Source organism: Anopheles merus, chromosome 3R (genome assembly GCF_017562075.2).
Source record: "Anopheles merus strain MAF chromosome 3R, AmerM5.1, whole genome shotgun sequence".
Taxonomy (NCBI): Eukaryota; Metazoa; Arthropoda; class Insecta; order Diptera; family Culicidae; genus Anopheles; species Anopheles merus.
This window is the reverse complement of record NC_054084.1, coordinates 11468348-11493983: the sequence shown is the minus strand read 5'-3', so window position 1 is coordinate 11493983 and position 25636 is coordinate 11468348. Positions and strand designations below refer to the sequence as shown.

General features: G+C 43.8%; 1 protein-coding gene across 2 annotated transcripts in view; it reads left to right on the top strand.

Annotated features, from left to right (window-relative positions):
- Positions 1 to 2874: 2874 nt before the first annotated feature.
- Positions 2875 to 25636, top strand: part of LOC121595868 (mucin-5AC) — a 141303-nt gene continuing 118541 nt past the window's right edge. For both annotated transcript variants that reach the window (XM_041920198.1, XM_041920197.1), the window contains exon 1: positions 2875 to 4000. In XM_041920198.1, the coding sequence (XP_041776132.1) occupies positions 3943 to 4000 (58 nt within the window). In that variant the 5' untranslated portion in view covers positions 2875 to 3942. The remainder of the gene's footprint in view (positions 4001 to 25636) is intronic.

Here is a 25636-nt window from a genome sequence, read left to right as displayed (position 1 = left end):
CTCGGTTCGGCATTCGCTTGACCGCTCCCTTATCTTCCGCCCGCCCAAAGGCAAAACGGCACGAAATGGTACAAGCCTTTTTCTTTTCTTTTCAGTAAGGAAGAGTGCGTCACGGAATCACCTTTCGGTGTCCGGCTTGGCAAAGTTTAAGGTCAATGTTGTCGTAGCTGCTGCTGCTGCCGTTGCTGATGATACTGAAGATCATGATGATGATGATGATGGGGTGGGTTGCGTCTGTTAAGCGCGTGTCGCAGCCACGCCGCCGGGAAAGGAGAAAGATACCCGCATGACACGCTGGTTAAAGCTGCGGCAATAAATGTCTGACATTAAGTACCCGCTATCCAGCGTAGGGCTTGGGTTTGGGGCGAGGGCGAGCGGCCTCTGTTGGCGAGTGAATTTGATTGGTGAGGAAGGAGTTACAAAGAAATTGTAAGAAATAAAAGACAGAGCTCGTATAATATATGACGCGATAAGGAGAATAAACAAGATGCTCAGAAAGCAAGCGTATGCTGAAGAAAACGCTAAAGGAGTTATTCTGTGCTCGCATGATTTCGTTCGGAGAAGTAATTATCTCTATCAGAATCGTATTGTTCGCTGTACAATCGCGATATGAGGAAGCTTAAGTTCATTGGCAAGCTTAATGCATTTTTATTTCCCTGTAATAAGTCTGGAATGGTTGTAATACGGGGCAATAAAAGGTATAATACATCATTTAAATACGAACAAAGCTTCTATGTGAAGAATAACCGTTTTGCTGTCATTTTATGTTGATATGTTAAAATGAAAATAATCTCCGTAGGATTAATTTGTTTGAGAGTTCAAAAAAAAAATCGAGGATCGACACATAAAAGCACCTTTGTCAAATACTTCTGAACAATACCTTCTAAGATTCAATGTCGTATGAGGACAGCATACCAAATGAAAAGCAATCATTTTGATTCAGATTAATTACAGATTGTACAGATTGTACAGATTGCCGGTGTAACAATACGTATGCAAATTAATATGAATCTGAATTAATCTCAATGAATAGTTAGATACTTCAAAATATTTCACAAAACCATCAAAGGACTGAAAACTAAATCTTTTGTCCTAAATTCAATTCTATAAATGAATTATAAATATTAGCTTGAAACTGATGTTAAATTTTTGCAGCCGTAATCGTCAAATTCGCCGCAATTCATAATATTAAATAATATTAAAATTATTAAATTTTAAATTTAAAATTTACGTCTAAATCGCTTGCAAAGTAAAGGAAAGCAAATACCAAAAAAAGAAAAAAATCTTGTTATTACTTAGTTATTATGGTGAATTTAATTATTCCTGTATTTGTGCCAAATATACAAAATTGCAATTTTTATTATTTTACGAGCGTTCAAATCTAAAGGAAGCTTACATTTTTAATATAATTTTTGTAAATAAAAATAAAATGATATTATAATAAAACATAATAATAAAATAACAACTCATGTCCTTCAATATTTCCTATTCATAGGATGTTCTTATTTGAAATTTAAACTGATGGGCTAAAATGTATGAATTAAGTGCTTATCCATGCTTTTGAACATAATCAACAAATGAATTATAAATAATTTTTTTTTTTAAATGAAGTTTGTTTACTTTTTGTAGTTACATCTTTACTTATTTTTTTTTTGGAATGACAGCATTAAAGATTTTAGTTTTGGAGTGATCTGATAAACATTCCATGATAGCAGCTCCTATAATTAAGGATCAAGTATATTTTTGTGTTAATTGGAGATATTTCCTGTGACATCAGTTTTTATACTGAAAATTAAAAGTTTGTTGAATATCCTTTTTTTTCTATAGAACGGTCAGCAGCGGAAAGTTATCACCGAAAAATGCATTTAAATAAATCGTGCATAAAAGCAAACGATCGAAAGCAATCGCGGACCACATTCAAAGTGACCCATCGTGCGCATTGCGCAATCGCGGAACCCGGACGGTACCGCGGTGGTGACAAATTTTTCACTTTTTCTCAACTCGCCACCGATCACCACCCTCGCCCCATAAAATGCACCCTTAATACTCATTCCGTTCCAATTTTTCCCTTTCGTTCGGTGGTAAGTGTTACGATTTAAACACACAGACTCGCGAACAACGAAAGAGAGCAAGAAGAAGAAGAAAAGAAAAAAACAGTTCACTTCCCCAGTTCGGCCCCAGTTTCAAGGCAAGGACGGACCCAGACGGACCGTAGTGATCGGTTTTCACCAGCAGCGTGCCTCCCGCTCCGGCTGCTGCATAACACTATCGGTACGCCGCGAAAAAGCTCGCCAGCCCGTACAATTGAAAGCGAAAACACGAAACGCGATCGTGCTCTAGTTTGCTTTGCCCTACCGCACCGTATCGTCCCCGTACTTGAGGGGTGGGGAGCCGGCATACTCGTCGTGTTCGTTACCTCCCCCCCACCCAACCAACCGGAGTGGTGTAGTGGCGCACGCTGCCCCAAGAAGGGGAAGACGGAGCTTTCTTTTTCACCACAGCACGACCTTCACAGCACAGCGTATACAGCGCGCGGAAGGGATTTGTGGTCGGGCCGAGCTTTCGAGTGAGTGTTCAACGAGCCAAACTCACCACGGCACGGATCCCCCCCCACTCTCTAGCAGGCGCTGGAACTCACCTGAACGGGCGATCGTGCACACTACCAGTGAACATGAGCGTACACTACCGCAGCTTCTTGTAAGACGCGTTAGCGCGCCTGGTAAGCTTTCGGATCGTGCTCGTGATCTTTCGTGCCCGCCACTCACAGGCTCCGACCGGCGGGCCGGCACTCACGGTGGCCGTCGCGCAAAACGGTGGCCGCGCAACCAGGCTAGCGAGGCGGCAAATTTACTGCCAATAATGAAATTAGTTTAAGAGAAGTGCTCGCCAGAGAAGCACTGGAGCCGGCGTGTCTTGCGAACGGGGTCTCGTCTTTTTTCCTTTAGCTAGTTTTCCCGCTGTGGCGTGGCGTTCCTTCGTCGGCGTACCAGGCAGCAAACAGCGCGCAGAAGCGCAACAGCAAACGGCGCAACCGTCCACCGAAATAGGAGAAAGGAGGCCGTGGTGGTTTCGTGTCGATTGTCGAGAAAAACACTTTGCTGCTGTTCCCGCGCTCGGAATTAGTGCGCCTGTGGGAGTTTAACGAAAACAGAGGGGCGGGAAAAATCACCCCGAAAAGGAAAACTGTGGAAACACCGGCCGAGACACGGCAGCCCGTACCGTCGCCTGTCGATTCAAGCATAGTCCTGCGCGTTAAGATTGTCCCTACGATTCGACAAGTGACAGCAACTCGATCCCAGCCCGATCAGCCATTAGTGCTCCATTTTGCAACGCGATCGCAAAGAAAGAAAACGCCAGGAGAGCAAACAAGGCAAAGCGCGGAAAACAGATCTACAAGTGTGTCTGTACGTAGGAAACGAATTTCAAACGATTCCTTCTATTGCGTTCGCTGCTGGATGCAAGGAATTTTCATTTAGTGGCTAGCGTGTGTGTGTGTGTGTGCGTGTACTTGTGTGTGCTTTTGTGTGCAGATTGTGCCTGGCGCGGGAGTTTGTGTGTGCAGACTGTGCACCTGAAGCGAAATTGTGTCGAATATTTGCAGAAAAATATCTCTGCCGTCCGTTCGAAAGTGATCGAACAGAAAGCGGCCACCTGTCTGTGTGTTTATGTCTGTGTGTGCGTGTGTGTGTATGTGCTGAAACTCCGGTGAAACAAGAGCAGCGCCCCAACCCGTTTCTGCTAACGATAACGGAAAATAAAAGGGCTTTTTCTGAACGACAGAAAAAGAGCTTTGCTTCGTGCGTGCTGCGTGTGCTTCTTTCTATGGCTCGACCGATAGGAGCGTAGAGTGTGGTAGCGTCTGCGTGCTTTAGCTAGTACCCGTGTTGTTTCACAACTTTATACCCCTTAAACCCCGAACACACTCACAACACAACATCCACGATGGAGTTCAAATTTGGAATGCTCTGGATGGTCAGCTGTATTTTGCTGCTTAATCAAGGTACGTTGAGGACATGATAAAAAGGGCTAGAAAATAAGAATTAACCAGTAGGATTCAGTAAGATGTTCTCTATTGGAATCCAAAAGGATTGAACAAGAATTTACTATTTAATGCCGAAGAGTTGATGTAACTGGGATCAAATTTAGTTGATCATTAAATTCCAGTACATTCAAGGTGTTTGAATGATAATTCAATGCCACCTAGTCGATATTAAGTCCCAAGAACTTTTTTACATTTTTTGAATGTTAACCTTTACGGCCTCAGCCAAAAAACGTAAATGTATATCAGCTCAATAAAAAATCGGACATATTTTTGTTTCAACCAAAAACCAATGCCAACAAAACGAAATAATTTTTGAAATCTCTACTTTATCAATAAAAATTAAACCAACCTGCCACGATATTGAAGATGCCTGTTTGTAATGACAAACACTTATGTTTAACCTTAAAGAAATTAATTAAAAAAAAAAAAAACGAAAATCAAAAGAAACCACCGTATCCTTTCACTTCTCGTTGACATATACTTCCTTTTTGCTTTCGGTTTTTTTTTCGCCACTGTCAACACTCACGATTATGGTGAACTTGAACTTCGAGCATCGCTCTCGTGTGTTGACGCAGCATACATATTTGTGGACAGTTATTAACGCGAATATTGATGCGCTTTGCCTGCGGGGTCGATGGGACAAGTGAAAACAGAAGGGGGAAAAAACAGTCGCAAGCAAGTGGCTGAAGAAGATTGCATCACAAGGACGGCGTGTTAAGCAACGAGAAACACTCGAAAGTGTAATAAAACAATCAAATTAAATACGCGTAAATAAGGTGGATGATATTCGTAGGAAGAGTAAAAATGTTTATTTTACTAATTTTCGTGTTTTAATTGTTTTAAGTATTTTCTTCATACTGTGACCGTCATTTGAATTCCATCAGTACAGTCATTTAATGTGGGTTAAAAATGTGGCCAGTAGCGCCAAAGCAATGAACTGCATGCCTCTTTGCACCTTTCCGTCGCAATGATGCTGGACTACATTCCACACGAATCGAAACGAACACCGAAATGCATACACTGTGCGCCTGCAGTGGAATCCACTTCACTAGCAGCATGCAACCAAGTGCAGTGCCGCGTGTCTCCGCGTGTTACATTAAAATGCAAGACTTGTGTTCTGGCGGGCACACTTCAGCCTCGTGGTGCACACGAGGACGGCTTGTTTGGCTTCCGAATTTGGGCCGAACGTTGTTCGGTGGCGCGTCACCATTACCAACCGTAGTACGTCCTTGAGTGAGCCCACTTGGACTGGACAGAATCGGGCAGCAAAAGCCCTCCAACGTGCGGGTATGAGGGGTAGGAATTATTTTTAGCAAAAACACTGCTTTTGCTGCGACGATAGCAACGGTGACGCGTCAAACAGAATGTTGTATGTTGTGGTTTTGGAGGAAATCTGCACGATATGGTATGCACGAGAAATCCAATTGCATTGGTTGGACGGTTGGACCATAACCGTAACGAGGCAATGGACTTGAACGAGGTCGCGTAGTTGTGGTAGTGTTACAACAAGTGTTAACATTGTGACGCAATCTGAAGAATGAAAAGATTCATTTTGTATGTGTTTGAATGTGTAGTTTTGCTTATTGACATCGTCTTAATAGTGATATTTAAAATCAACCTTTACGATCGCTTACTTTTGAGTGTAAAATAACAAGTAAATTATTAATGAACGTAAATGCCTTGTACAAAGAAACGTCTGCTTCCACCAAAGCTCAGTGTTTCAAACCGTTCCGTGTACGAAAGGCCCAAAGGAATGCGCTATTGCGTGTACCACATTCGTTTGCGCAAAGCGCTCACGTAGGTGGAGCATCAAATCACACACCAAAAACCAACCCGCGTCTACGACGGGCAGGCAAACCGCGCTATATCAACCCCGTGTACCCCCAGCGTGTATATGTGTGCTGGTATGGTCCAATTTATTTGGAACACATTTAATGTCCCATATGACTCAATCCCGTTTGCCGTTTGTCGCCCGAGCTAGCTGGAAGGCGACATTAAAAGTAGGTTCATGTGCGATAAAAAACACACACAACAGCCAAGAAACCCCAGCTCAACAGACAGCCACCCACCGAATGTAACATAATCACACGGTGTGTGCGATCGCCCAGCGATCGAACGGGAAGAGGGAAAATCGAAAGTCACCTTCTGGGTGACTTCCCTTCGATCGATTTCCGGGTGACGATGGTGGTGGTGGTGGGTGCGATAGACAAGTATTTGGGAACACCAAGCGGTTGGGGAGGTTTGCTTAATTTCCCTTTCCTCCCCTTGGTCGAGGCGGCGGCGGCGTGTGGGCGTTTGCTTACAGAACGAAACGTTTTTTTCTCTCGTACTGTGCAGCTCGCATGTGATCGATTGTGTTTGAAATAGAGCGCTCGCCCGTGCAGAGTTTTCCACTCTCTACACACCTCTACCTACAAGCTGAGGACAATGTAGTATGCGCTGAAAAGGGGGTGAAGGACTCGTTGTTTGCCTCCTCAATCTTCGCCACCGCAAGACAACGCAGTGCCTTGTTTTTAACAAAACTGAGAGGAAAAACTACGTCAGCATTGCTTTGGCGAGTTGCGGCGCAAGGTACTGGTGGCTCTATGGTGTGCTTATGTATGCTGTTTTTTCTGCTTCTTCGAGTTTTGCATCACTTGTATCGCTCATTTGAGGGGGAGGTTGGGTGCTAAGATAGGAAGAAAAGTGCAAAAAAAAAACAGAAACATTAATTCCCTTTCCACCAACAACGGATCGCGGCGGCGTATGGAAATGCATGTATGCACCTGCAGCCATATGGAGAGCTTATGTATGTGATTGTATATATGTGTGTGTGTTTGTTGAGTGAAGAAAGCAAACAGGAAAACTGTCTTGTGTGTACATTTTTCCTCCCACAGCCGAACAGAGCGGCGACCGTGTTTGGCAAACAAAAGAGGCGGCAGCAGCAAACGAAAGAAACGAAAAAAAAAGCAATGTCTTATTCTTTTACAACCACCCGTGTACCCGTGCTACCCGTTGACTTTGAACCAGAATGTAACAAGCAAACAGAAGTAGCAAAAGCATAGACGCACACAAAAAAACCTAAATTGTATCACCAGAAACCGCAAATACGAAATGGAACACAGTGCAACAGGAGATAGAGGGAAATAAAACCTTCCGTTTCGCCCACTTGAAAAAAAAAAAAAAAATTGCGGTGAAATAGGTCTTTTTTTGCGCGAAAGCTTACCTAGCCAAAGAAGCGAATAAAAACCTCCATTGCAAATTCTTCTATTGCATTGAACTTTGACTACTGACAAATGGGGGACAAACGACACATTTTCAAACTCAACGGGCTTTGTTGGCCACCTTTCTTTACCCACCTTGGGCTGTATGCTACCGGTGTTTAGCCATAGAGAACGTTTCCTTTGGCAAGCGAATGGTTTGCCTGGTTGTGGTCAGCTTTGGGGCGGCATGAGCAAACCAGGAAACGCCTGGCTGCAGCTGCAGCGTGTATGCACCTTTATTCTTTACACACACACAAAAAAATCCCAACGTCGTCGTCGTACTGCATCTAATGATGCGGTTGAAGCTACCCGTGTTTAGTGTAGTGAATTAGAAGCCAGAAGCTATTTGATGGTGAACTAATGTCCATTTACTAGCGCACCTGCGGGGTTTGGTGGCGTTGCTGTATGGCCATTTTCTTTGTGCAAATAGAATCGCGAAAAGGGTCGGCCAGCTGACAAAGGTTGATGCTCAATGGCGTGACCAATTTGGTGGCATTTTATTGTGCTGAATTTGTTCTGTCTTTTATTCAATGGTAGGTTTTTTTCTTGTCTTTTGTGTGTCTTATAATGAAAATTAACAAGACATTAGATGCAATAGGAGAAAAGGTTTTTTTCCAGTAAGAATTGAATTTATTCAATTAACTAAGAGTTTGCATTGTTTTCTAAATTCCAATTACAATTGGAAAAGGCGCAGTCTTTAGCATGGAAAATTTAAAGCAAAATAGAAAATAACCCTTTTTGCACTAGAATTCTATTTGAATTGCACCTAATGGGCTAAACTTGGTGATGATAACTGTTATCTTATTACTTTACTGACTTTACTTTACTTTAAAGTTAAACAAAATGAAACAAACAATCAACTTTACTGCAATTTGTTCGAATATCATTAATTTAATTCACAATAAAAAAAATCTTTTCATGAGTGAATATGATGTACTGAATGTCTAGTTTAATCACTAAAATGCCTACACATTATATGCCAAACAGTGATAACTACTGTTGCCTTTGCAATAAAAACATAATAAAGTAAATGCAACATTTTTGCCTTTTGTCAAGCGCTTGAAGCTGGTTGGCGTCTTGCGCTATAATTTGCTAATTGCTAAACAATAAAAAAGTCTTGTTGAACACCACCTGTACCAACAAATCGCCCCATCAGCGCTGACCAAATTTTCCCGCGCCTAATTTCGGCGTGGCGATCAACGCAAACGCATTGCAAAGGCGACAAAACAGTATCGCGCCGCGATTTGTACCAAATGATCAATCAATTAGGTTTTTGGGAGGGAAAAAATGGGGTCGATTGAAACATAACGCTGACGACAATGGTCAGGCAATGGGGTGCGCAATCAGTGTTGACGGAACGAGCATTACGTCACACGGCCGAGCCCGAGCGACTAAATAGAAATCACCTGGCGAACTGTAACGACACTGCCCTTCCGTAAGTCGCGTGCTGTGGTTGCGGGGTTGCCTCACACTGTCTTTACTCCCTCTTCCTCGAAGTACATCAAAGCTGCCAATCTCGACCATGCCCCGAACCGAACCGAGCAATGTCACCAGGCGCGGGGACACGCTCGCTCGTTCGTTAGCTGCACCATTTTAATGTGCGCCCTGGCCTGGCCCCCACCCGGTAACGTTACCGATAACTTTCTCCACCGAGTCGTGACGAGAGGGCGGTATGTTTTCGCTCGCATGTTGCATTGTGTCCCATTGTTGGCAATGGCAAGCCGTACCGGGGGGTGGGGCCCGGGTTGCACACCTGTGTGCAACCTGTAAGCGAACGATGTGGTGTTTGTTTTTACTTTCTTTTGGAGTGCTGTGCTGTGTGATATGGGCGACCTGCTGCGGTTGCATAACGGAGGCAAAATTGGGAAAGAATAACTATTGATTCCTTATGAAGCGTTGCGGCCCCACATTGGTCATGGCTTGCGAAGTGGTCTGACGATCAATTTAAATGTAGCACATGCTAATACCGTCTGCACAGCAGTGTGCGATCGATTAGGGCCGACATGTTCATCCGCCCTCCTGTGGCAGCGGTGTGGCATTGTTTCCGGAAACACGCGTCCACCCAACCACATTACCTCACACGCCTACAATTAGCATAACGGACGGTTCCGTTCCCCCCTTTCCCTGAAATGTTTGTTAATGTGTGGAAATGAAAATAAAAATCGACGATCAACAACCATCACTCACTTCCCCGTTTATTTCGGCAAATCATACGCAGCTTGAAATTAAACCGCACAAAACGATCGATTGCTGGGGGAGGCGCACAAACACAAGAGGAAAGCTGAACGAAATGAGCATGAGGATGCTTCGAGTTAACAAACCAAAACGGGGGGAGAGGGGTGTCTGTTTGCCACGCACATAAGTACCATAATTATCTCATAACGTATCGCAAATAGGAAACCAAAAAATAACGCATCTTTGGAAGATGTTGCTAAGAGGGCCGAATCTGCCACGGTGAAGAGGTATTAAATTGATATTAATTTTCACCTCACCACGCGGACGGAGTGGTTTGCCACTGTGTGCAATGGCTTACAAACGGGTGGAGAGAATCCTAAAATGTTATGGCTTTCACACATTTTGCGTGCAGTAATTTCAGGGAGAGGTTAAAGGATGCGCAACCTCCAAACGAACTCGTATTGCGAGTTCGTTCGAGTATTCGGCAGCTAGTAGTAACGCTTAACACAATTATCATCATTTTGCTGTCGGTAATGGAGTGGTAATTTTGGCTGGTAGCGTTTGTTTCATCTGCCAAACAGCTTTTCACCACACAAACACAATGGCAACAGTAGTAGAAATCAGTTTGAAGCATCACAACGCGTTAGAAACCGGTTGAACGAAGGTAAATTGTTTGCAGACAAACATCTTGTCAGCGAAGTCATCGATGGATGAAAAAAGCGGTGGCCTGTAATAGACCATACTTATGTTTACTTATGCGTTGACATCTTGAGTGTGGATAACGCTAAACACAACAGAATGACATTCAATAAGAGAGTAAGTAAGTCTGTGAAAGCAAACTTAATGTATTATAAATAATAGGAAATTTAAAAAATGGTCATTTAGGCATGATTATTATCAACTTCTTCTTCTTCTTCTTTTGGCTCAACAACCGTTGCCGGTCAAGGCCTGGCAACACACTTGTGGGGTTGGCTTTCAGTGACTTATTGATTTCCCCCCATAGCAGGATAGTCAGTCCTACGTATGGCGGCACGGTCTATTTGGGGCTTGAACCCATGACGGGCATGTTGTTAAGTCGTACGAGTTGACGACTATACCATGAGACCGGCTAAATTTTTTATTTATTATTTATTATTATTATCAACAAACAATTTAAAAAGATCATAGTTGCATTTTTATTTTATCAATCACTTCTTTTATAAATGACAATAAGGGGAGCCTTGCTGAATATTAGTACAAATAAAAAGAAATAAATAAAAATAAGACATAAAAAAGGGATGATACAACGTGCTAATGAAAAAGAAGGAAACATAAATGAGAAAGAAATGAAAAGTATTAAAAAACATTAAAAAATGTAGTAAAAAAAACCAAAAAAAATAGCAACAAGCGGTACAAAAGGAAGAAAAGGATTAAAAACCCGTGAATAATTTTTAATTGAACCCGTGAAGAAAAATTTAATGGAAGTTATTGGAGCCTTTTTGCTCAAAATCAACAAACAAAAGGCGTACAAACAGGAAATTTGGATACAAATCAAAGGAATCAAATCAAATTGGAATCAAATTAATATAAGATTTATAAGACAAGATAATAATTATAGATATTTCTGTGTGACACATTGTATAACAATTGGATTCAAATTCGCTTCATAAACCGGTTTATAACAGACTTATTCACAAAGCATGTCCAAAGAGTTCATGTTTATAACGTGTACCTTAACAACCGCAAATCGATTAAAAGTTCATCAATTAATTATTATCTATAAGCGATAATGTCCGACCCGTAAGCTTGATTAATTGCTGCACTGAAGTGTGCAGAACTCCCTTTCAAACATCTGATTGTCATCAGCACACCGAACGGAAGCAAGCAAAGTCATTTGCCATGAAAAATCACTTCCCTTCTGGGTATGATTGAATTTGTTACGCTTGTCGTTTGCCCCCCATCCCAATGCAGCGTCGGCCACATGCCTTCCAGACGGTAGTTGCTCTCGATTTGGTGGCTCCTTTCCCGTGTGGCCGATTTTGTGGCTGACCTTGGCAGAAATCAACTCACAGCACAAACACACCCATGCTCCACCACCACCATGCTATCCGAAAACCGAAGGCTGCTCGAACGATAATCACGCTCAAACAAACCACACATGGGCCAGCTGGATAAAGAAAAGATGGAAAAAAACCTTAACCGGTAGAGAGCCAGAAAAATGAAAGTTGAAACTACCATGTAAGGGGCAAAGCAAAGCGACTCAGCCCCTTTTCCCCCGGGCTGCCCAGGGCTGGGTTGGGGCTGTACCGTCAAAAGACCTCCGCGTGCGAACGGAACTGTCCCGGAGCACGGCAAAAGCTCCAGATTCGGTTCGACCTTACAAGCTTATCGTTGGGTTGGTTAGTCACTCGGGCGACGACCACAAAGCATATGCGAATGGCGGGATTTGCAAAAATTAATTTGTAGATCACAAAAACAGACTGAGAAACCCACAGCTATAGCCGGATCGGATGATTAGGTCTCCGGTGTCTTGGGAAGGAGTTTGATGCGGCAACCTACCTATTGGGTAGAATACGTAAATTGCTGTTCAACGCCGAGGTGTTGAAGAGCCTCTAATGTGACGGTGTTATAATTTGCTCGGCCAAAAAACTTGGCCATTCCACCAACAACAAAAAAAACCCTCGAAGCAGCACTACAGGGTGTCGACTGATCATGGGGTGAACACATCAATTTAAGTCCACTTAATAAGCTTTTGCAGGCAAATTTACTAGCAAAAAAGTTCCAAAATTGCGATGAGAACAAATAAACATTGAAGGATAGCTTGAAGGGCTAAGCAACAGATTTATCAACTGATCGGTTCCTATCCTTCCAAATCTTGCCAGCCTGCATTCGATCGTGCAGGTAAGTTCGGCGTGTGATTAAACCAACGCACAATTCCGTGTTTGTTGCGACACATTCCTAGTGGTTCGAGTTGTTGTTTGGGTCGTGCGCCGTGTAGCCCGAGTAGTAGAAGCAGTAGTAGCGTGATACAAGTCGTAAAGTGTTACACATCGCGTACATGGATTTAACGGTGTAAAACGAGCAAAGTTTTACGACATCTCGATGCAGTGGTGGTTGTTCGAACACACACATGCCCGCTGCCGAGGTTAGCCGACGTGCGACCAACGAAGCTGCGTTAGGTTTTACGACCACGGGGAGACAAAACGCGTCGCAAAACGGGGGTCGTTTTCCGTAAAAGTTTGAGCTGTTGAATTCGTTTACACGGTTTGAAATGGTCTTCATGGCAGAAGGGTTGCGTTGGGGTGATAGTAGATGGATTGGGCTACTTTCTTTATTTGACATCTTTTGTATGGGAGAAATAAACATTTGTAAACATTTTAATATATTAACAATATTTTCCATGCCATCGACTGTGAAGCTTAACTTTCTATTCATTTAACGACCATAAATCAACATGGTGTTACCTTCTAAAACTTTTGACTGTAACATAGAGGAAAAAAAAGTTTTAATTTTACCACCAAATCTGATCAAATTGCCCATAATCAATTAACATATTGATTGAATTTTATGTAGACAAGGTAACAAAATTCCTGTTCGAATCCGTTGTTAAGTAGAATTTGGGATTAAAAAGTATTTCATTGGAAAATTTTCAATTTCGACCCGACCTTTGCTTCGACATTTCGGCACGAGTTGCGATGACTGAATGAAGTATTTGCTTTTCCAATAGAAACCTTAATTTCTATAAGAAACCGTTGAGTCTTTTTGAATTTGAATTCTTTCAACCTTCGTGTAAACAATGTTTATAATATTTTTTAATTTTTTTATTTTCAGGTAAACAACAAAACTCGTCTCTTCTAGTTCACGTAGTGGAACGTAAAGTAGTACCGAACTACTCGGGGTAAAAATTTAACATATTTACATCTTGAAATCTATTTCATAATCAATTTTTCTCAATATTATCTATTGCGCTGCACCCATTCCACCTGTTCCCATCAGCTGCGTGCGTTCGTTTCTCTTTCCAAAACCCATCGCTCCCAACCCCTCACAGTGCGTGAGAATTTGCACGTGCGCGTGCACCACCTTTCAACCAGCGCTAAACTCCAGTAGCCCAATCAGCTCACACCTGGTGAACGGTGACCGGTGAACAAACCTTAAAGCAATGAAAACGATAGCGCCAGGGCTTGAAAAGCTTGTGAAAAATTTCCACCATCCTTAGCAAAGCAAACACACACACACACAGGCAGAGCGAAGAGACGGCCCAAATTTCCCAATTCTTAGCCGGTAACGGTAACAAGCGGCACCTCCTCCTTTCGGTGGAGGCGTTGTGAACCTGCTGTTGGCCGTTGTTTGTCATTAAAGCTGGGCAGGGTAATTATTTAGTGAATTGAGAAATGGGCACGACGTTCACACAGCGGGTTTTCCCGTGCGCCGGGTGCTTTTTTCTTCGCAACCCGGCGGTTAATGTGTGTTAAGCGCTGCGCGGTGCAATGGCGGGATGATTGGGATCAATTGGGGCTGTAATTTGTTTTGAGCGCGCCGGCGCCGAAGGGGGAAATATCGCGTGCAACAGGGAGAGCGGGGGACGGGATTAAATCTGGGAAAGTGTTAAGTATATTCAATAATGTTTTCACAGTGCTGGTTTGATTGAAAAATGCATCTCGAAAAACATCTTTCCGAGACACTTTCTAATGCGGATTGAAACTCCAATCTGCAAAGCCAATGCCCGCGCAAACAGCATCCAAATTAATCAACAAAAACATGGACATCAACAAAAACATACCTATGAAATGGTTGATTAGCATCGCATTGATGGCACCCGAAACTCCCCCCCCCCCTCCCTGGGTTTGATTGTTGGGCTTCAACTAACTAGCTTCAATCGATCGAACCATCTGGTTGCATCTTTCTGGCCGGAAAACGGAACTACAACATAAAGGGGAGGAAAGTAACATAGCTTCGATCGCCACCATTATGATAAACTCTTGGCAACCGACTGGAGGCCGGGATCATAAATTCGGCGTCTAATTGCCTGTTAAACTACCGTTAGCCGTGTCGTTTTCGGGCGAGCTGCTGGCGCTGCTGCATTAGCATATTTTATGCTCGTTTTCTCCCCGGCCGCGGGCCACGATGATCAATCGATCGGTTTACGATACCGGGCCGGAGTTCCTGCACCATCCCCTCTCCCCGTCCTAGCCATTGAGCCATGACGCCTGCACAGATCACAGGCAGGGAAGATGCGCGCGATCGTGCTCAGACCGGCTCTGTGTAGGGATGGGTCCGTTGAGAAATTTTCCCTTTCTCTCGTGCGATCGCGTGTTTTCGCGTGCCATCCGCGTGTTTGGTGGTGGTAGCGTCGAGTACCGTTTGTTTTTTCCCTCATCGCCCACTCCCTTTGGGCCACTCGCAGCCGACGATGAGACGGCGAGGATGCTTTTGCGACGTCATCCACCCGGCCCGAACGGGACCGCCCAAACGATAATCATCGGGTGACGGGCAGGGAACCGGTTTTGCCGCAGCTTCACTGTTTACTTATCTCTCTCTCTCTCTCGGTCTCGGCAAAACCGTTCCAGTTTGAATGCATTTCTCTTGCATTTCTCTCGCGACCCGAAAGTCGGTGGATGGTCGTTCGGTTGGTGTTTGTGTACCCCGAGAGGCGGTACGGAAGGTTGAAATGTGATTCCCGTTTTCCTGGGCCTGCCACCGATGAGCCACCACGGCAAGGCAAGGTCAATGTCGTGTGGATCGTGCGGACAGGACAGGAGAACAGACCATCTTCGGCGATGGGTCCGCTTCGTGTGCTGCGGGAGCTCGAGGTGGCAATTTAAAGGTCAAAATGAAAGCGAATTCGAATGAGCAAGGACGATACTGATTTTAAGTTTCTGTTGATGCTCCTTTATACTATTTGGAAGAAAAATATTTTTTTATTCATTTATTTTAGTTTTTTCTTCGTCGAGCAATAAAGTAAATATGAAGCAACATTTTGCAATGTCTTAAAGCACCCTCATATGAGTTCCTCTCAACATTTTGAGTGTTTGGAAAATTCATCTTTTTTTTCATTTGCAAAGTATAAAAAATGAGAAAATTTCTGATTTTTTTTTGTTAGTAACAACCCGCAACCAACATACAGGGTTTTCCAGCAGTTTTCATAGCTGTGGGACACTTTATTGACTCTTTTTTGTATGAAATGAACTTATTGCAATGAGAATTGGGCTCTCTAGCACCCTTGTTGGACAAATCCAATAGGATTTTCAAACGAGCCTGCCAAAAAAGGGTGCCATATAGTTGCGATCACTTTCAATGGGAAAGAGTCTAGGAAGTGTCCCACAACTATGAGAACCCCTGGAAAACCCTGTAAACCGCACGCCCACCGGGTGCTTGAGCGCGAGGCAAATGTTTCAAACATAACGAAATAATTGTACCGCGCATGCGCTCCGTGCCGGCTTTCCCAATTATTATTTGAGGCGGCAGAGAGGCCGCTGGGCTGCCGCATTCATCTCCATTCTTCGTTCCACATCTCTGTGTGTGTGCGAGTGTTCGTGCGCGAGTGGAGAAATTCGTGTGCATCGCTAATGAGAAGGGCAGTGCATCGCAAAACGAAGGAAAAGAAAGAAGAAAAAAAACAAGATCTTTCGGAGAAAACCGAGCAGGCATAACCAAGCTCGGCCCGGCGTACGGTGGAATGAGCCTCCTCCGCCACACCCACCAGCACGCCCTTACCGGAGATGATTAGGTTGTTTAATTTCCCTACGATATGACCAACCCCGTTCCTCCTTCTCCCCCCCTTTTCCTCCTGTTTTGACCATGTGCCATGTGGTGGAAAACAATTTCCCTCCCTTCGTTTCTTTTCGGCATGTTTTCCGGCACCGTTTGTGTGGAGCGTTTGACGGGGCCAATGGATGTTTCACTTTGTGTTTGCCGCGGCGGGGTTGCAATTTTTCTTGGGAAGATGGGCGCATTTTTTTTTCTAGGGTTGGATAGGCCGGTCTGCCATGCCATGGTGCTGACGTTGTGCAACTTCCGATGGAGTTTTGTGAAATTTATTGGTTCATATTGTTTTTTTTTTCTGTGCGAAATATTGCAATAGCTTTATGACGCAAAGAATTTAACTTTCAGTGAATTTGATCATTTTATTCAGTTTTTTTGAAGAGCAACTCCTTAAAAACAGGAGATTAAATACCAAAAACCGTTAAATTCAATTTAAAACATACATTTACATTATTATTTAACATTTTATCGAATAGCAAATCAACTTAAATGAACAAATGAAATAATGAAACCAATTGAAGGGACACTTTTACAAACTAGAGAAACTTAAACGAGCATCCGTCCACTTTCTAGCGCACTTACTCGAATAATGAAAACACGTGCAAACGCACCGCTTCCTCATTAAAACAAAGTGTAAAATAATAATAAACAAAAAAAGAAACGAAAGGACCAACGCAAATGTTTAACCTGCATTTTTACCATACCTTGGCGTTTATTTGGTGCGGCGGTTTTAGTCATCCGCCGCGGCGCAGACAGTAACATACCCGAATGCGCACGCGCACACGAGAAACGCGCCAGCAGTAGTGTACGGAAATGTTGTACATGGCGCCCGTTTTTATGATGTCCGTTGCGGGCTGCCGCTCGACAGAACAATGTGAAACTATTTAAACTAATGAATACAAAACCAAACACACGCACACACACACACGTGTGCGCACGGGCACGTGTGGCGGAACAGCGAGCGCCAGCAAACGCGGATCTGCGGAAGAAGTTGTTTTGACTAGCTTTTTAAATGTTCGGGGAAGGAAATTGGTGGTCCACGGCAGGGAGGTGTTTCAATTCCGAGCTGTCGGACAATTAACACGATGCTATCTTTATTAAGGGGAAAAGGGTGTTTGGTGGAATTTGATAGACGGTTAAGGGAGGGGAGATAAGGAAGCCATTATCCTTAACGGGGGTTGTTAGTTATGATACATTTGATCATCTTTTCCATTGCAAATGATTATGTTTTATTGTTGCTTTATATTTTTTCTTTAACAATATAAATCCAAGAACCCTTTCTCCGTTTCAGGTTTTGCCTTAAAAGTTAGTTTCCATCACAATAAGAGCATTTTTGCAGGTTTTAGATCGATTGCAAATAGTCTTCCAATATCATTATTTGGAACAAAACAAAAACATTGTACCTAGTGTTGGTAAAATAATTATTAATAATTTAAAAGCTAGTAAAGACATGAAGAAAAGAGATCAATAAAAGAGCTACAATAAATTAAAAACCAGTTTAGAAGAATGAGAAAGATGCAAGAGATAAAAGATATGAAAGAGCAAAATTTTGAGATATTTCATAGAAGTTGAGGGACAATAAGCCATTGGAGTTGATTTACGAAAGAGCTAGATATAATTATTATTATTACTATTGGGGGCCTTCACGATTCTAGTTAGTTTTTTTGTTGTATTTGACAGTTGGAGGCTGAAATCATGTAAACACTCCATACAAAACCACACACAAAACTAGCCTGCGATTTTCAGTCTAGATTATTCTAGCCACAAAGCTAGAATTAGATCCGAGTACCTGCTCGAAAACACGGTGTTGTTTACATTTATCCCAAGGTGCATTAAAGAGATCTGGTGATGGAATCTAGAATCAAAGTGTATGTAGTCTAAGTGGTCTCATAGCATTTTTTTATATGTATATATTTTGATCACTTTTTGACAGAACGAGTGAAAACTTTTGCTCAAAAAAGTTTTCTGGAGGCTTGACGAATAAAGAAAACACTTTTAAAATTTTCATTCCGAAGCAGAAGCGATAAAAATCAGCCTTCTATATTCATACACCTTGGGATAAGCCCACCTGTATATTATACCCACTTAGATAGCTGCTCGAAAACTGCTATACAATGCAAACAGCTGACAGGATGAAATTTCAGCCTACGAACTTCAAACGGAAAGGGCCCCATTATTAGGTCCTTATTCAAAGGACAGTTGTAGTCCCGATGAATTTTCTTAGATATAAACTTAGCTTAGGTTACGAACATTCTACTATGTCCTGACATAAATGTAGGCTTTAAAAGACTTTAGTTTTGCTTCAAAATCGAAAAGTTGGTAGACTACTTTCGATGCTCTGCTCATAGAAATTATAGGGTCACCTAAGCCTTAGTTCGTTCTACGCTGAGGAACTTTAACCAGAGGCTTAGAGTAGCTGTCTCAGAGTACTAGATTCCAGAGGCTTAGAGTAGCCGTCAGAGGCTTAGACTAGCATAGATGTCTAATCATGGGAGTAGGTAAGGGCAGTCGATGTTCCCCTTTAGAAGACATCCAACAAACATTTGCTGCGATAAAAGATGCCAGCCGTTTAGTTTTTGTAGCAGAAGAAGCTTTAGGCGTGTTTCGTAGGATGGATATTGACTGCCTGGTTGCCATGGGAGAAAACGCAAAGCAACGCGAGAGTCCGCGCTGTATTGATGACTGAGAGATGATGGCATCCAAACAACGTGTGCATATTCAACCAATGATTTGACAATTTTCCAATAGACAGCTTTTACAACACATTGGGTACATGACATCTATAACCATTCGTTAAATCAACCCTAGGAGCTGATGCATAATAATGTTACTTACTTACTTATCCGGCACTACAACCGCTTTGCGGTCTTGGCCTGCCTCAGGAGTGTCCGAAACCGCTCACGGTCTCGCGCCTTCGTCTGCCAGTCCGTTATCCCGGCCTTAATGGCGGACGCCTCCACGCCATCTTGCCACCTCAATTTGGGCCTACCACGCCTCCTCTGTCCTTGTGGACGGCCTAAAAAGACTTTACGGGCTGGGTCGTCCGTTTCCATGCGTATAACATGGCCAGCCCACCGGAGCCTGGCGAGCTTTATACGCTGTACGACAGTGAGGTCGCCGTACATCTCGTATAGCTCGTCATTATAGCGGCTCCTCCATTGTCCTTCCACACATACGGGGCCAAGTATCCTTCTGAGCATCTTCCTCTCGAACGCGGCTAAGAGGGTTTCGTCAGATTTGGACAGTGTCCATGTCTCAGAGGCGTATGTGAGTACTGGTACTATATAGGTACTATATAGTCCCAGCTTCGTCCGTCGCGACAGGTTCTTTGAGGTAAACTGCTTTTTCAGGCTGTAGAATGACCGGTTGGCAGCCAGCATCCTTGCGCGCAACTCAGCTTCCATGCTGTTGTCGTTGCTGACCTTTGACCCAAGATAGGTGAATTGTGGGACGACTTCAAAAGTGCGTTCACCTATCTGTACGTCACACCTACGTAGATTCGGATTATTTATTGGTAGGTCCGCTGATGTTGCCACCATCAGTTTGGTCTTTGCCTCGTTTATCTGCAATCCGAGGCTCTCTGCCGCCTGCTCAATCCCTTGGTAGGCTTCTGCTACATAGGAGAGCCGCAGACCAATGATGTCTATATCATCAGCGTATGCCAGGATCTGGGTTGACTTATAGAAGATGGTTCCCGTAGTCTCCACCCTCGAGTCGCGGATGGCCCTCTCTAGCGCCAAGTTGAATAGGAGACAGGCAAGCCCGTCCCCCTGGCGCAGACCTTTGGTGGTAGCAAAAGGTCCTGAGAGTTTTCCATCCACCCTCACCTGGCATGTGACGTTGGTCATAGTCATTCTAACTAGCCTTATCAGTTTGGCCGGGATTCCAAATGAGCTCATAGCGTCGTACAGTTTTACCCTGGCTATGCTATCGTATGCGGCTTTGAAGTCTATGAAGAGATGGTATGTGTCGTTTTTGTATTCAGCCATCTTCTCCAAGATCTGCCGCATGGTGAAGATCTGATCAGTGGTTGATTTTCCGTTTCGGAATCCTCTTTGATAGTTTCCTACTATCTCTTCGACGTGCGGGACAAGGCGATCCTGAAGGATCAGGGAGAATATTTTATAGGCGGTATTCAACACCGTAATACCCCTGTAGTTGTTGCAGTCCAACCTGTCTCCCTTCTTGTATACGGGGTAGATGATGCCGAGATTCCAATCACAAGGCATCGATTCGCTATCCCACACCTCAGTAACAATTTGATGAATCTCGTTTTCTAGTCGTGCACCTCCATTCTTGACCAGTTCAGCATAATAATGTAGGCCTTCGTTTTATTTCTCACTTTCGATAAATTCCCACAAAATATGAACATTTGGCTAGGTTGATTAGAGCCGGTAGAAAGTTAGCAACTTTATTGCAAATTTAAGCATTGAAAATAAAAAAAAAGTCACCCTCGTCAGATTACCTTTCCAAATGTGCACAAGTCGCACCGAAATATAGAAACCATGTGCAAGATCGTTTCCCTTTTCATTGAAACCCGTCGACTTGTCGGCCCGGTCCGGTCAAAAATCCCATATATCCCATCTCCAAGCAAGACCCCGCAGACAAGACCGGTTACCGGAGATCCCGGGGAACACAAACGGATGATACTGTTTTTTTTGTATTTACCACCCTTCATCTTCTCTTGCAAACCCGCTCCCTCCGACCCGAAAACGTCACAACAGTGAAAGACTCTGAAAACGAAAGTGAACCTGAAAATCAAGTTCAATTAAACGAACAATGAACGCCGCCCGGGAAGAAAGCGAAAACTCGCCAACTCTTCGTCACATAAATCGGGCTGCGTCGTCACGATCACTTTTTCCTTCTTTCCACACACTCTCGCACCGTTTTTATGTTTTGCTTCATTCTTCTTCAAACTTTGAAAACGGTTCCGACCGAACGCGTCCAATTCGGGTTGGTGGACAGGTTCGCAAAAGCGGAGCATTAAATAATAATAATAACACCGGCACAATCGGTATCGGGAGGAAAAGGCGACGCGAAAAACAAACCAAACAACAACCGGAGACAAAACAAACTTTCACACATGACCGTGGCCATCCGTAGGCATGGTCGCTTGTTCCGGGTGTCTGTGCGTCTCGTCGTGTGTAGCCCGATCCGTACCGCTTCGTTTATGAGCTGGCTATGGATGGCTGAGGTAAGAAAGTTTCGGACTACATCGTTATGTTGCTTTAAGCTGCAGTTTGCTGTGCGCTACTCCAAGCAAAACGAGTCTCCAAAATCCTGGACACTTAAAGCTGGATAGCTCCAAACAAAGTGTTAGTGTGCGTTTTGTAATTGTTTCGGGGATAGCGCTTTCGCTCCTGCTGAGACGCAACGCATCGTTTTGAGTAAGCCGATCCGAACCTTTCCCCCTCGAAGAGCGGTGTTCGTTTTACTTAAGCGTGGCCAATTATTGCGGCGGATATTATCGGAAGCTAACTGTTTCACTTTTCCATGGTGATGCTTGTCATCAGCAGCAGCAGCAGCAGCATCAACAACAAAGCCCGCACAAATGGACAATGGTTTGAAAGGGTGGACGGAGAGCGTTGAACAGAAGTTGGAGAGAAGACCCCCTGCCATGTAGATAAATGTTTCCCAGGATCGTTAAAGTGATCTGGAGCCGATGATTAGACGGCAATGAAGTCAGGAGATGGGAAGGAGATGACTTCCCAAAAAAAAAAAAAACCGTTTTACCTTCACTTCACTGCTCCAGCTGTGAAATGTGCTGATCATGTGCCAATTTTCATCGCTTCCGATCGATCGCTTTCCCTTTTTTGTGACACCACAAAAAAAAACCAGGTTGTGTGTATCCAAAAATAACTTCATCTGGAGCAGGATATATATAAAAAAAGCTAACTCGTTCATTTTGGCTTTCAATTTGCCCTCCCTGATTGATCTGCCCAATTGAGTGGAACAGGGATGGAAAGGAACGCAAATTGATTTGAGATGACAAGGAGCAATCACAAACGCTGCAAGAGCTTGAAATTAGACAATTAAGATGGAAGGAAATTGAACGCTTTTTTGAAACAGGATCGAGTGGATCATGACTGTTGATTCATGATTCATAACAAACCTTTAGAATTAAGTTTGAAATAAAAGTAATCTTATATGTTACATTACCTAAAAAGTACTTGAAAGTAGCTGCTTTTATACAAATTCCTTATTTCTGTTTACATCTCCAACGATGTATGAAAGGACAAATTTCAAGACAACTGGTTTACGATTGTGTGGCCTATTGTGTTCACGATTAAACGCAATTGAACTTTCTAATGTTACCATTTATTAATTGATTGATTTATTTGTACTCAGTATTATGATTTCATAATGTCGTGTAGGGCTGTATTTACAGTAAAAGTGTCTGGATTACAGAAGGAAATCAACTTTAATGCAGTTTGATCATTAAGATCAATAACTAATTGATACATTTTGGACAGAGATTAATCTTCAAAGAGTTGTCGTTTTCATCTTCAGCTCGATCTACAACTAATATAATCTTGTTAACCCGACTAGCAAATTTCAAAACCTTATGATGTTTAAGACCTCTGTATGATGTAAGAACATTAGGAACTCGATTCAAATGACTCGTCACAGAAGATTCACATTAGTGAATCTCCCTTTCATGATTAAACCATTGCTTCAGTTTATGTATTACTAGCTGTCAACAACTCTACAACAATGGTAGTGTCATTAAATGTGAAGCCTTAGCCTTGATGCATTTCAGAATTTCCCCTACCTATAAAGGGTGCAGTGCTGCGGTTCATAATGCAACTAGATCTTACCACGCGTAACTCGCACCACGCGCAGCAACACTATCGTTTGCAGCCACTTTGTCGAACAAATAATGCCTACACACATGCACCATTAGCATATTTGTCGCATTATCCCTGCCTTGTCGAAAGGAACGTCAGGTTTTCAAGGGACCGCAATTTTGACGCACCCATTCGCGGTGGCTGCACGAACCCAAGCGTGCTGTTAGCCTATCCAGCGCTCCGGCGTGTACCGAACCGCGCAGCCATCACAATCTAATCGGTACCAGCCGACCAACACTTGCAAAACGAAATTAGAAATTGAACCGGCTTTTCTCGCAAGACGTCGCCCGAGGGGAGCATAGAGTGGCCGGGAGGAGGGAGAATTGAACCGTTCTCTTTCCATCGCTCGCTGGGGGAGGTCCAACTGCCGATGACAGGTTCGAAACCTGTCCGGATTGAAGCATAACATCGTGCACAGCTGTGTTACAGAAATGTGAACACTAGCGCAAAACGTGTTGTTGCTTGCAAGCGTCTTGCGGCGAGAGCTGGATGGATGAGCCGATGAGTGAGGAGCAGCCGTGGCCATCGTTACTGCTGCAATCTTCACGGTGTACTAGAGCAGCGTGAGATTAGCGCGACGAGGGAGATGAGCAAAGCAAGCTAAGCAATCTGTTTATGTTCACTGGATCGTAACGATAATATATTGAGCTTTTGGCTAAAAGGAAAAGAGAGAATCTTCATTTCAAAACAACGCTCGATAAGCGTTATCTTCTCAGTTATATTTGCGTTAAACTATCTTCAAGATCTTGAACATCTGCTTGCAGTATCCAAGTAATACTTTCAAACATTTATCAAAACCTCGAACTCAGAAGCTTTCCGTCCCTTGATCTTACCCCGCACAGGGTGCCGCGAAGCTGGTGAGGAAATTCCGTTTTTCTATTTCTTCACCGGCGAAATCGAGGCCAGCAGGGCAGCTGGACTCCAGCGGTGTGCCCGGTCTAGCCCAGCCTCACACTCGGGGGGCCTGCAAACTGATCGCTGGAGTTGAAGCCGAAAGTGAATCTTTCGCTATCCGCTGCTTTGACCACCTTCCCGTAACGAAACCGTTGTAGCGTTGGCGTTGCAATTTCTAACCTAATTTTCCTAATTGCTATCCCCTTTCGGCTAGATTCAGCATTCCGCTTCAACCGGATTGCTGCTTCACTGTTTTTACGTAGCACTTTCGTCTTTCGTAGACTTGAGTTGAAAATGCTTCCGGGGTGGGTTTTTGTTTGGCACTTGAATGTTGCCAACATGCCAGTTCTTCGTGGGTGAATTCTGGGAAATGTTCGCACCCTGTATGTAATGGGAAAAGTACATGCGTGGTGCCACACAATCAGTGGTTTACGTTTGAAGACGACATTCGCAGCACACACGATGAGTTAAAGCTATCGTACAGGAACGATCGCAAAGGTAGCTTACACGATACAGCACTTAAACACGGTCTGAAATAAATCTTCTTCACAGCTTGCAGAGACAGAATTAAATAGCTCATGGCTGCACGATCGTTGCCAATTCAAACATTTCCCAACACAGATGCCACAACCAACAGCTAGCGATCCTAAGAGATACGAAGTCGGTAGCCAGCATGCTGAGCGTATGTCCAGCTTTCTTCTATCCGTGCCCAGTCACTGTGTTTACCTTTTTGCTGCAGTAATTGCAGACACTGCTGTGCGTCAAGACAAGTCAGAAGTGAGGTGATGGTAGCTGAACTCCTTCGGTAGCGTCCGTGCCCTCATCCTCGACCTTCACGTCCGGCTTGACGCCAGGTGCTTTCGCAAATCGGCAGAACAGAGGGCAGAGAATAGCTGAATGTGCAGCGTAACTGCTGCGCTATAACGACACCACTTGCGCTCTCTAACAGGGCACGAAGTTGTGCAGCATTGAGCAAGACACAGCATCCAAAACAAGGTGCAAAGGGGTTAAGTGAACTCCAGAACAGCAGCAGCAGCAGCAGCTGTAGCTTGCTGAAGAACGATCGCCGGGTTCGTTGCTTGCATGCTGACGAAATCACCCGACGCTGCTGCAAAGCTATATAACGATCGGTTTCCAAACTCAGCGTGGCAGGTCGGTTCGAAACCTGGCTTGCGATAATGGCACTGTCTCTCGGTGGCGAGGTTAAAGGTTGCTGATACGAACGCCGAAGCGTTTGCTCCACTTACCCGCTGATCCCGCTTTGGGTCACTGACTGATCGGTTGTGAAAACGTTCGTTTTGTAATCGCGTATCGGTGGGTGCTCTGGGCGAATCTGGACCAAAATTAACAGTAATTCATCGTTTAAAAGCAATTTCATTTGAAACCGAACCGGGCCCGATTGCAGCAGGAAGCGGTTTTGTGCACTACCGTGCATCGGGTTGTGCGTATCTCGGTCTTACATCGGTTTTTTATTAAACTTTTATAGCAGATTTAATTGCACGATGTAAGCAATAAAGTGACCCCCACAAACACGCCTTATCTTGTATCATTTTTTCCTTCCCATTAACTTCAAAGTATGTTTAGAAAAGTGTAGTGGGGAAAGAAAAAAAAATACACACACGCACACCCAACGCACCTGTTTTCGCTTTTTGAGTCGACGAAAGCCGCCCTAAACCGTGGTGGAGTTTCGCGCA